This window comes from Watersipora subatra, chromosome 10, assembly GCF_963576615.1.
Source record: "Watersipora subatra chromosome 10, tzWatSuba1.1, whole genome shotgun sequence".
NCBI lineage: Eukaryota > Metazoa > Bryozoa > Gymnolaemata > Cheilostomatida > Watersiporidae > Watersipora > Watersipora subatra.
In genome coordinates this window covers 7,212,058-7,223,923 of record NC_088717.1, presented here as the reverse complement: position 1 = coordinate 7,223,923, position 11,866 = coordinate 7,212,058, and the positions used below count along the sequence as shown (strand labels likewise).

Here is an 11,866-nt window from a genome sequence, read left to right as displayed (position 1 = left end):
AAATAATTGTTCACAATTACTAATTTCTGAAAACTTTACAAATCTGTTTTGTAAAAGTTCAATAAACTTTGGTATATTATTTGCTGTAATTGTAAATAATTATTAGTCTATCAAAGTATTTCAGCTTCTTGATGGATAACCAATAAGATTTCTTGACCTACTTGTTTGCAGGTTGGACTGGTAACAGTAAGGTATACCTTGCGTACGACACGGTGAGTTGCAACTATGTTGCAATAAAGATAAAAAAGAGAATACAAGCAGCCAATGAGGCGCGAGTATTACAATTTCTAACAGGTGTAGACAATATTCCATCTTTCTTTGGGGCACTGGCTATGGTTGACAAGCAACTGTTAGGACTTGTCAGTGAGCTCATCACTAATGGAACCAACAGTAAGTGTCAACTAAAATTACTTTTACTGCAAATGCAGACCTTCAATTCTATTTGAATAGTAGCTACAATAAGTTATAAGATATCTCCTTTCCTGATGTCGTGGCTCGCTGGATGGACAGTTTTGCCTATAACTATCTTTAGCTAACATTCTAATGCTAATAGTTTTAGTAAGATTGGCATGCAATGTTTTTGTGTATAAATTTGTATGCTGAGTCATATATCCGAGTTTTCGAGCGCACTCCTTAGTGTTATATAAGCATTTATGAAACTCTTGTTGGAGACAAACAGCAGAGCAAGAGCAAATACCACTCATGTGAGTTTGTTGTAGACAGCACATGCTGCACAGATTAGCTGGGAGTACAGTGTAGGGCAGTCTGATTTTGTAAAGTTTTGATCAAGCATTGTAGCCAGCTAGATGTTTACAGGGAGAACATAACTTCCGTTAGCAGTTGCCTCCTCCATAGATCTTAGAGGTTTGCTCTTCACAGCAGATAGTAGCCAGACTCTTATATTTTCCTACATCATTTTATACATACACATACATGCATGTGTACAGGTATACATACACTACACATATGTACAAATACATACATAATGCATAAAAATGCATACATCCATACACACATATACTTGTACATGTATATACATATAGGTATATACTTGTATATACATGTATATGTATGTACATGTATATGTATGTACATGTATATGCATGCACATGTATACATGTACATGTACAAGTATAGACACGTACATGAATATACTTGTATGTACATAGATATCTTTGTATAAAGGTACATGTATACACATGTACCTTTATATACATGTACAACTAAAAGCTAACAACTAGCGAGAAATATGATGGTTTGCATAAACTAGATTGGCTGATACACTAAATGCTTCAGTTGTATTGTAACCAAATTCTAATTTTGACAGCGCTTATGTGTTATTGTAGCACCAGACAGTGCACACAATCCTGGTAAATATCTGAGGCACCAATGGCGCACACCATTTGTTAAGCGTGATTTGGCAATATCTTTGAATTGTTTTGTTAGTTCATCAATGCCACCATTCAAGTTGCACTTGAAATAATAGCTTTAATTAAATTTCATATTTCATGTTAATCTTAACCATTGCTTAGCTGTAAACTCAAGGTTGCCCGGGATGTTTTCCTTTTCTGTCAGATAGTCGAGATGGTCGTGTTTAGATAGCCCGCAGCGCGTGTTTAGATACCCCTCAGGGCGTGTTTAGAGAGCCCGCAGCGCGTGTTTAGATACCCCTCAGGGCGTGTTTAGAGAGCCCGCAGCGCGTGTTTAGATACCCCTCAGGGCGTGTTTAGAGAGCCCGTAGCGCGTGTTTAGATTTTCAACGCAAATTGCTGCACTACTTCATGACAACAATCAATGAGAGCGTTCATTGAGGGCAACTATTCTTAATTCATGCAGAGGTGCACTTTTGAGCTTCTAATCTGATAGATGTTTGGGAGGTTGTTTCTCAGAAACTAGATCAATTTTTGAGACCGAATATTTTGGCAATCTGGTGAAAAGCACGGAGCATTATGTGTGTGAATCTGACAAAATTTGCGGAAAAAATTGTGGATGAAATCTGACAAAAATGTGACAAAACCTGTGGAAGCGCAAAGCCTTTACACAGACCAACAAACACACCTTCTCGCACAATGATAAAGTTGAATTTATTAATAGAAAAGTGGTCTAAACATTGATATTACAGCAATTGAAGTTAAGCATAAGTGCCCAGGTGTCATCCAGTAATTTTTTGGTTTAGTATGTGGTTATTGTTATTAATATTATTGTTGCAGGAAAAAGCCTGAGGTCAAAGGACATATCTGCATTTCTTACATTAGAAAAACGCAAAGCCCTTCTCCACGGCTTGTATTTGACTTCGTACCAGTGGCTAGACATTTGCATAGCAGTCACCAATATAGTTGTTACTCTCCATGAGAAGAACATTATTGTCAATGACATCACACTCACCAACTTCCTGTTGAGGTCAGAATTTTATTTGTTGTGGCCCATCACGCTTAATTAAATAGCTTTTTAGGTTGTATTGTTTACAACAATTTCTTGCATTGATTATCAAAATTAAGTGTCATAATGTTATAAGATTTAAAGCTGTGATTGCGTCAAATTTTAGTTGATTTTAACAGAAAGTATCAATTTTTTCATTAATCGACAAAAATTGATTGCGGTAAAAACGCTAAGCAAAAAGATCTGCCTAGACTTGCCGAAAATGATGTATGTAAAATTGTAAAAATGATGTGAAATGATGAGTAAAGCAGCCTGTCTATATCTCTCGTATTCACATCGGCTATTGCAATAAAAGTCTTATCCTACGCCGCTCTATTGGCATATATTTATTTTCTATTTGCTCATGATTGCTAGAATAAAACATTGGATTTAACTACAGATACATTATTTTAGATATTTCAAACATCACAAAAAAGATAATTAAAATTATTGTTCTTAATTTCATTAGACCGACTTTTTTGACGCGATCACATCTTTAAACCTGTTTTTGTCTAGCTGCACCATAAGGTATCTGTTCACATGCTATTCTAGTTGCTCACTAGGAAAAAGGAAAAGCTCGCCCTCGCTGGTGTGAACAGTATCCACCCATTCTCATTCCTAGAAAGATTACTAAAACTCTGTCTCCCCAAGCTGTACTTTTACCGGCTTATAAATTATGGGAATAATTCTCCGCATTGCCTTTTCTGGCACCCCCTACACACAGGCATGTCAGACAGCTAGCCAATACTTCAGAAGTTTGTCACTCTTATTTCCCATAAATTTAACATTATATTAGCTGAAAATAGACTGAATCAGTCTGCTTTGCTGCAGGTTGGAAGGTCATGTTTGGGTCCCATACATTATAGACCTATCACAAGCCACTAAGGCATCAGTACTGCTGCAGATAGCACTGTCCTCGACACCTATTCAAATCATCTGCAAATGAACAAGTGAGTGAGAAGATGGAATATAAATATATATATATAAAGTATATATTTATATACATATATAAGTATTATACATGTATATGATATATACTTTACACATATATTTACACTTTATATATATGTATTCATATGTTATTTTGTTGGCAGTAATTTCATTTAAAAAAGAAATGCTTTCCAAATTATGCTATACAAGAATCATAAAACAAAGAAAACCACTAGCAAGAGTGTTAGCCACTAAAATCAAATAAATGGTTTGACATGTAGCGTTTAAAATACATTTTTGCTAAGACAACAGATGTTAGGTAGAAGGTTGTAGAAACAGATGTTAGGTAGAAGCAGCTAGAAATGTTTTTCAAATAATGATCGTTTTAAAAAATACAAACTTGTAAAATTGCTAACTATGACTAGTTTTCGCTACTAGTTTTTCCTATTATGTAATTAAAACTCTGCATCACCACCCACAAGGATGACTAACGAGCTCATCCTACAAGGGTGACACAATCTATAGAGTAGTTGGACCTGTTTACTTTAGTTAGTACCAACTACTTACCTTAATCACTGGTTTGTATTCAGTTATTGGTCAAAGGCCTTACAAATGACCTACTTTGTTGTATTGCGAAACAAACTTTTATGAAACCTCACGGGTAGAAGGGCGGCTTCTCCCTCTTAACTTGCTCATATAAAATCACTGTAATAAACCCGTGATGTCTACAACTTCAAGTAACTGGCATGACCTCAGACATCACGGTACCCTGGGCTCCACGACACGGACCATACAATACTACTTTCCTAGCTTTGGGTCCTAACTATCTACCCATTCATCTACATTCTTAGCTGCAGCTTCGGCTCTACCCCGACATAGAAACTCCAAGTAAATGAAGTTCCCGCCATTGCTTTAAAAATCTTTTTCAGCAGTTTCTAGCTGAAAACTATAACATAGTTTCCATAATATGAGTCAACCTTGCACTTGCCCAACCATGAACTGAGTATTCTACTAGTTAGCAATAAATTCTGCCTCACATTTTCAGACACTTTGCACCTGAAGTGTTGGCTGGAAATGTTCGAACCCTGGCATCTGATGTCTACAGCCTTGCATACATGATCAACCACATCTACACAGTTGCACGATTGCCACCAAACCCTGTTATACGAGCAAGTCTGGTGAAGGACCCAACACGAAGACCACAGGCTAGGTATTTCATGAAAAGATTGATTAAACAGAGAAGTACACTAAGCATTAGCCCCCGCTGATTCAATGTATGTTTCTTCCGTGTCTCTAGGTGAGCAGTTTATAATTAATCACTTTTCCTCATTATCTATAGAGAAATACAATGTTAGAATTATCAATTACACAAACTGTATCCGTAAAATTCTCACTTGTTTGTAAAAAGACTATAGAGGATGAATAATCAGAGGCCACGGGTCAATGCTGTCATCGAGTCTGAGCTTTCAACAAAGCGGCATCAAACAGTTGCTATAGTCGAACTATTCTTAACATATGCTTCAGTGTATCACCAGGATAGTACTAATGTCTATGAGAATGTTAATAGAAATAATAACGCACAAACTGTTTAGAAAATGGTGTCTATATTTCCTAGAATTCAGTGTCATTATGTTCATGTACACATAGGTGTAACCACTTGTACACATAAGTGTAACTACATGTATGCATAGGTGTAACCACATGTACACATAAGTGTAACCACATGTACACATAAGTGTAACAATGTGTACACATAAGTGTAATCACATGTACACATAAGAGTAACCACATGTACACATAAGCGTAACCACATGTACACATAAATGTAACCACATGTACACATAAGCGTAACCACATGTACACATAAATGTAACCACATGTACACTTAGGTATAACCACATGTACACATTGGTGTAACCACATGTACACATAGTTGTAACCACATCTACACATAGGTGTAACCACATGTACACATAAGCGTAACCACGTGTACACATAGGTGTAACCACATGTAAATGCATTCCTAGAATAAATGTAGATCTCTATTATTAAGGTGAACTGACAATAAAAACAGATACACCTCTAAGGCTGCCGAAATGAGTTAGAAAAACAACTAGAGAATAGCATAAAGACATTATAATTCAATATGGCTGTGTTCAGAAGGCACACTCTCGTCTGCCTCTAGCTCTTCAGATGAATCATTTAGCCACTTGTCCCAGAGTTGCTTCACTTCTGTGTCATAGCCAGTCCACTCGGGGACGATACGCCGTGCCGCATCTAACTTATTCTCTTTAGTCTTGGGGTTATTGCACTGCAATACACAACATGCACATAAACTTGAAAGAAAGACAACAGACTACTACAGTGCAATCATCTAGCCTGAAGAGTCTTAGCAATTTCCTCTAAAAAAACTCTTTCATATCCTGTCCATTCGCACAAGTGAGAGAATATATAACGTATGAAGCCAGTACAAAACATGGTAAGACTAAAAGCATTTTCTGACATAAGATGGAGCACTGGCTGTAACTCAACTGTAGAAGGTGACTCACCAGATCTATTGTTTTAGCAGTGACCTTAGATTCATCGCTGCACCACGTCTCACACCAGAGCCAATCTTGAGGAAGAGACTTTATTTTCACCTGATGTATCATGTTGTTAGGTAGATCCTGTTGCAAATATGCATAAACATTACTAGACATTCCAAAAACCTACTTACACCACCTCTATAGTGAGTAGCTATCTGGAAAATTGAGATGCGCTAATGAAAACCAACAATAAGCACAATGTCACTACTAGAATAGTTGCTGTAGCTTAGCCTTTCTCGATAATGCTCACACTCTCTACATATATACAGACCAGTCGAGGTCCCCCAAGGTTGTTTTGAATGATTTTTTCTATCTTTATTGGTAAGATATCATAATGCCCAAATAATTATTTTGCATAACTTTCCCAATGCATGGAGTGCGACCACCAGTGACAGAATTAGCCAACTATTAGCCGTAATATATGCTGGTACTAGCTGAATGCCCGAAGTAGCAGGGTTAATGCAAAAAACTTGCAATTTATCCTATGTATATGATAAATTTGCATCATTTGTATATGTTGATTTGCAATCAACATATACAACATTTGCCATTCCAACTTTTATATGAAGATGTTTGTTTATATGTTTGTATGTGAGTTTAATTAAGTTTATGCTAAATATACATGTACATATATTCATAGCATTTTGGGGAAGTCTGAGTATATATTTTCTGTAGTAGTTCAAGTATGCTAGCTGTTTATTTTAACCAATGGTCATTAAACATTGGCAAAGTTTAAAATGTATGTGCGCAATTATTCCATAGTATGGCAAATAGGCAGTGTGGCGCAGTGGATAACGCGCCTGTCTGCAGAACCGAGGTTTCTGGGTTTAATTCTAGCGTGAAGCCGTTTTTTGTTCCTAAAACCTTACCACTATAACTGGACACTCGACCAGCAAACACGTAGATTTATATATATATACATGTACATAGATAAAATGTACAAACATGGCTATCTTTATAGACCACCAAGTTTTAGACAAAGCTTAGTGTGGCTGTAGAAAAAATATTTATAGAAAGCATATGTCTATATCACGCTTTAATTGAGTCTTGAGATTATCCAATACATACACTCCAGACCTGGCATGCATACAGGTTATTTTCTTTAGACTGCTTTAGCTAATAATAGAGTTACCCTAGGACCATTATATGAATGAGTAAAGATCACAAATCATCCTCTCCAGAACTATCACAAAGTTCCGACTGGTCTTCCAACAATATATATCTGTCCTCCACATGTAGCAGGTAATCTACCCAGGACAGGCACTTTAGATAAATAGTACTAAGTACTGAGTCACTACGCATTATTTAGTAGTCACTCACGGTATCTATGTTTCAACAGCCAACCCTGAATTCATTAAGTGAAATCATGCCAAAGCCAAGACCGAGCCTGGCTGATCAGTCCCGCTTAATGCTACTATAGTGAAGGTATTCCATGTCAGGATGACCTATATCACAAACTAATTATGTGATATAGTGCAGGTATTCCATGCCAGGGTGACATATATCACAGACTAATTATGTGATAACAACCATGAGTTTAGAAGATACGCAGACATGGTTGCTAATATTGTGATTTACATGCACTCGGCCAGGAGATAAGCTAGTAGTCTCTAATAACTAACCTGGTCAAGGTTGGAGAGGCTGTTGGGGTCTTGACTCAGAGCCTGGTACTGCCCTCTAAGCCTATCACCAGCTGCTATCTTTCGGAATTTTTTGAGGTCTATGACATAGAGGGCACTAATATGATATGGCCTCCTACCGAGGTGACTCGCCCAGTAGCCTGACTTCCAAAACCTGCAAACAATCAGAGACATAAACTAGGAGCAATCAGCCAACCACAAATCTATCCATAAGACTGCGTATGGTCAATTGTTACCTGTATGATGATACATGGAGTAGAGACCAATATTAGGTTTGAGTGTTTAGATTCTATCAAGGTCAATGTGGAGAAGAAGATAGATTATCGAGCATAGAGACAGACAACAGCACTTGTTAGTAATATTTCAAAGTATAATTGAACTATTGTGTTTCTAGGTCAATAATATACGAAAGTCATAAGACCACAAAGTTAATTTGAGAACTTCAACGGAACATCCTTGTGTCTTAATTGTGTTGTTCAAGATGCCTCCATCAAGAGGGCAGTGAACAGAACCAACCACATACTCACAAAACTAGCATATAGCAATTTTGACCATCATCATCATCATTAATACAAATGAACAATCCATTGATTAAACTCGTCACTGTCACGTCACTGTCATCATGAACCGAACATGTTTAACGAAAGTGAGACCTGTTTTGAGATCTACTTGGAAAGCCTAAGCAAATGGAAGGCGGCTCAACTACCAGAAAAGGAGAGAGAGAGGGCAGAGGTATCAGAGAAAGCATTGTTGAAAAGAACGAAAGATAGGAAGTGGTGGAGAACCATGATTGCTCACATCATCACAGGAATTGGCACTGGGAAGCGCCAATTTAACAGGTAATAGCACTGTTAAAGAAAGGCAAAACCTGTTTAACCCTTTCGCGGGCAAAGGAAGGTGTTTAAGGAAGGTGAGACCGGTTTAAGGAAAGTGAGACCTGTTTAGGGAAGGTGAGACCTGTTTAAGGGAGGTGACACCTGTTAAAGGAAAGTGAGACCTTTTAAATAGGCAATAATAGTGCAATAGGAATATAAAGAAATCGCTGTTGTAAAGCCTGAAGTCTGGCAAATGTGCAAAAGGTAAAATTCAATGCATTAAATATGCCACGGTTCACAAATAAACTGTTTACAAAAACAAAGATGCGTACTTGCAGTTGTTCTCAAGTAAAGGCTAATCTGCAGCAGTTTTACATTAGGTCTCAACTCTTTTGCTACCAAATTTATCTTTTATCGGTACTATTATATTATTATGTATTACATTACTACTAGTATTATATATTTGGTAAAATCCAATATTTGACAAGAGCGCATATAAATAAATTTGCATAACTTTTGAGCTACTAATGAAATATAATCTAATAAAATCTCCTGATAACAAATTAATCAACATAAAATTTCACACCTACTGAAGCCATAAAAATGCCACCAATATGTTGCAGAATGAGCTCAGACACTTTTTCTGCCATTTTTGTTATGACTGTAAGCATGTCCGAGTCAGACAAGTTATCAATATTATTACAGCTTTTAGTAAGATAACAACTCTCAGTCATACTATTGCTCAATTAAAACCACCCAAAGACCATAGATCTAAAATTAGTGAAAGCTTCATAGCTGTAACGCGTCTGACATGGCTGGTCATTGCTAACAAAAAATTACGATAAAAAATAATTTTTGAAAAACGAAACCACACTCAGGATAGGTTGTAAACATATTTTCTATTGGTTTAACGTATGCATGCAATTGTGTTCTTTTGATTAAACACAGATATGGTAGGCTAATCAGTTAACTACTCAATAATCAGAAACGTTTCGTACGAAGCCTACTAAAGCGACATCATGCGGCACTTATCCATAAGCCAACGCTATGCCGAATTGTACTACGTGGCTCGGTAACAAAATAGTTAAACAAGCTGCTTGAAAAAGGTGATAGACTTGCAGAAGTGAAGAAAGCATAATACCTGAACCCATCCATTTCCTTCCTGCTGTCACAGAAAGGTGTGTAGCCATAGGCAGCATTTCCTAGGTCAAGGTCAAAAAGCTCCTGTATGTCAGTCCTTACTATCTGGTCAGCATCGATAAAAGCAATTTTTTTTACTCCAAGAGGGAAGAGCACATCAAGAAATAAGATTTTGTAGCTAAAACAAACATAGTACAGATAAGAAAAACAGAGACGGCAGCAAGGCGAAACAACATCGACATTGTATTAAAATCGGAAGAAATCCCACAGGAGTCAAGATGGAATACTGGAACAGCTAGTGTTCTGCAGTTTAATATAGGTCCTGGTCAAACCATATATCCACATTAAATTATATGACGAAAATGGCATATCGAGAATAATATTAAAATCAAAGCCTGTCTACTAGTAACATATTTACATACATATTTAAAATGACTCTCTCTGCACTTCAACAGGTCCATGTTTCTAAGACTTGTATACTAACAGTATTATACCAGTAAGCTTGTAAGTCTGTATATTTACTTGTATATATATACACTCATCAATCTAATTTATATTTACTAGCACAAATACACCATCAGTAAAATAAGACATTAAGACTACCGTATAAAGTTGACACTCCTTTTTCAACAATGAGAAATATACTGGATGTACATGTACATAGTTTAAATTGATGCGTTTTGAGCTTTGGTAAAAATTAAACTTATCAACAAGAGCTATGACAAGTTTTAAAGATCTAAATGCATAAAAAAGCAAAACCCTACATATGAACCAACAGCCCCTCCTGTAGGTAAGAAAACTAACATGTTTGAAACTGAATTTCTCTTTTGAATCATCACGTGTGAACATGAAAAGCAGATATAGGAATGATAAAATTCTGATTTCATACTGATACGAATTGATAGGTTTCTGCTGAAAAATACAGCGAGTTGTCTAGCTCCACTTAAATCTATATATATGAATCTCAAACTCTGTCGTTCGGTGTCGAGGAATGAAAGATTAACTTGGTGCTTAATTTGGTCTCGGAACCTCCCATTCACCAGGTGATATCCTTACCAATTGAGCTATGTGAGATGCAATGTTTGATTAGGCAATATTAGTCATTGTGCGGGCTAAAATACGCATAGCACTCTGCATTACACAATGTTCTAAAGCTTGCTCTCACGGCTCTTATTAGTAAGTTTAGCAATACGGATAATAGCATACTCCAACTATTAGTCAAATTAGTCATTGGCGATGTGCCAGGCTAATGGCAAGTGACAGGCAACTACATTACCTTCCACTGTTTATAAACTGTTTTAATACCTGTGCAATGCCGGACATTCGGCTCATAATAAATAAATTCAGGAAATCATGACAATACTTAGACATCAGTTGAAGAGTTTAGGAGCCAAATTGCACTCAGACCCACAACAATCATGTTATAGGACTAGAGCAATGTAACAACTTGTCAAATAAATGTCCAACTTACCCCCACATGACCCTCTGTTTCTCAGTCTGTTGGTTGAGCCACCTAGGCCACTTGTATTGTACAAGCTCATATTTAAACCCGTACTCCTTGGCCATGACGGGTATGAAGTCCTGCAATATTAATATCCCCACTTATCATCCTCAAATCGACGGCGGCTAAACCCATAACTCAGTGGATAACTGAAGTATTGGAGCCTAGAGTAGGACAAATGCTGAGATGATGGTCAAACAAAACTTAAGTGTACCTGCGACAGTGTATACATGGAATTAATCCTATATGACTTACCAATAGTTGACACTCACAGAGCATTTGATATGTTCGGTTATAAACAGAAACAGGTACCTACAAAACTACTTATGGCAGTTATAATCAAGCACCATCATATGATATGGCGAATGTCAAACAAGATTAAAACCTTAAATTCAGGAGATAAATAGTTCTTCAGCAGCCAGAACTTGACCGGAGACTTCGTCTGTTTCACTATGCTGAGTATCATAATCCTCATCAGTCTCTCATAGAGGTGGCCTGAGGCTAATGAGAAGATATTCAAGTGTTCATCTTTCTCCTCATCCACAACTGTACCTCCTCCCAGTGTGCTGTAATGGTTTAGTATTGTATGAAAGAAGCATTGAAGGCTCACACGAACAGGCAGGTGAATGAATGGTGGAGAAAATAAGCTAGCTGGTGAGAAGTAAAAAGGTCATTCAAAACGAGTGAAGATAAGAGAGAGTTTAATGGTGATACAACCTATAAGATGGTAGAAAAAAAGATGAAGCTGTAGAGAGTAGGAAGACAATAGGAAGATTTATGAAGGGGTCAGTGGAAAGGTCAAAAAAGTAAGAAGACAATAGAAAGAATAGTAATGAA

The 11,866-nt window shown here is 36.9% G+C and overlaps 1 protein-coding gene across 1 annotated transcript in view; it reads right to left on the bottom strand.

Annotated features, from left to right (window-relative positions):
* Positions 1-5,481: 5,481 nt before the first annotated feature.
* Positions 5,482-11,866, bottom strand: part of LOC137406644 (UDP-glucose:glycoprotein glucosyltransferase 1-like) — a 68,858-nt gene continuing 62,473 nt past the window's right edge. Inside the window, exons 25-30 of the mRNA XM_068093248.1 lie at positions 11,415-11,595; positions 11,000-11,109; positions 9,530-9,706; positions 7,556-7,727; positions 5,898-6,014; positions 5,482-5,659 (exon numbers count right to left, since the gene is read on the bottom strand). Coding sequence (XP_067949349.1) covers positions 5,483-5,659; positions 5,898-6,014; positions 7,556-7,727; positions 9,530-9,706; positions 11,000-11,109; positions 11,415-11,595 — 934 coding nt within the window. The 3' untranslated portion in view covers position 5,482. The remainder of the gene's footprint in view (positions 5,660-5,897; positions 6,015-7,555; positions 7,728-9,529; positions 9,707-10,999; positions 11,110-11,414; positions 11,596-11,866) is intronic.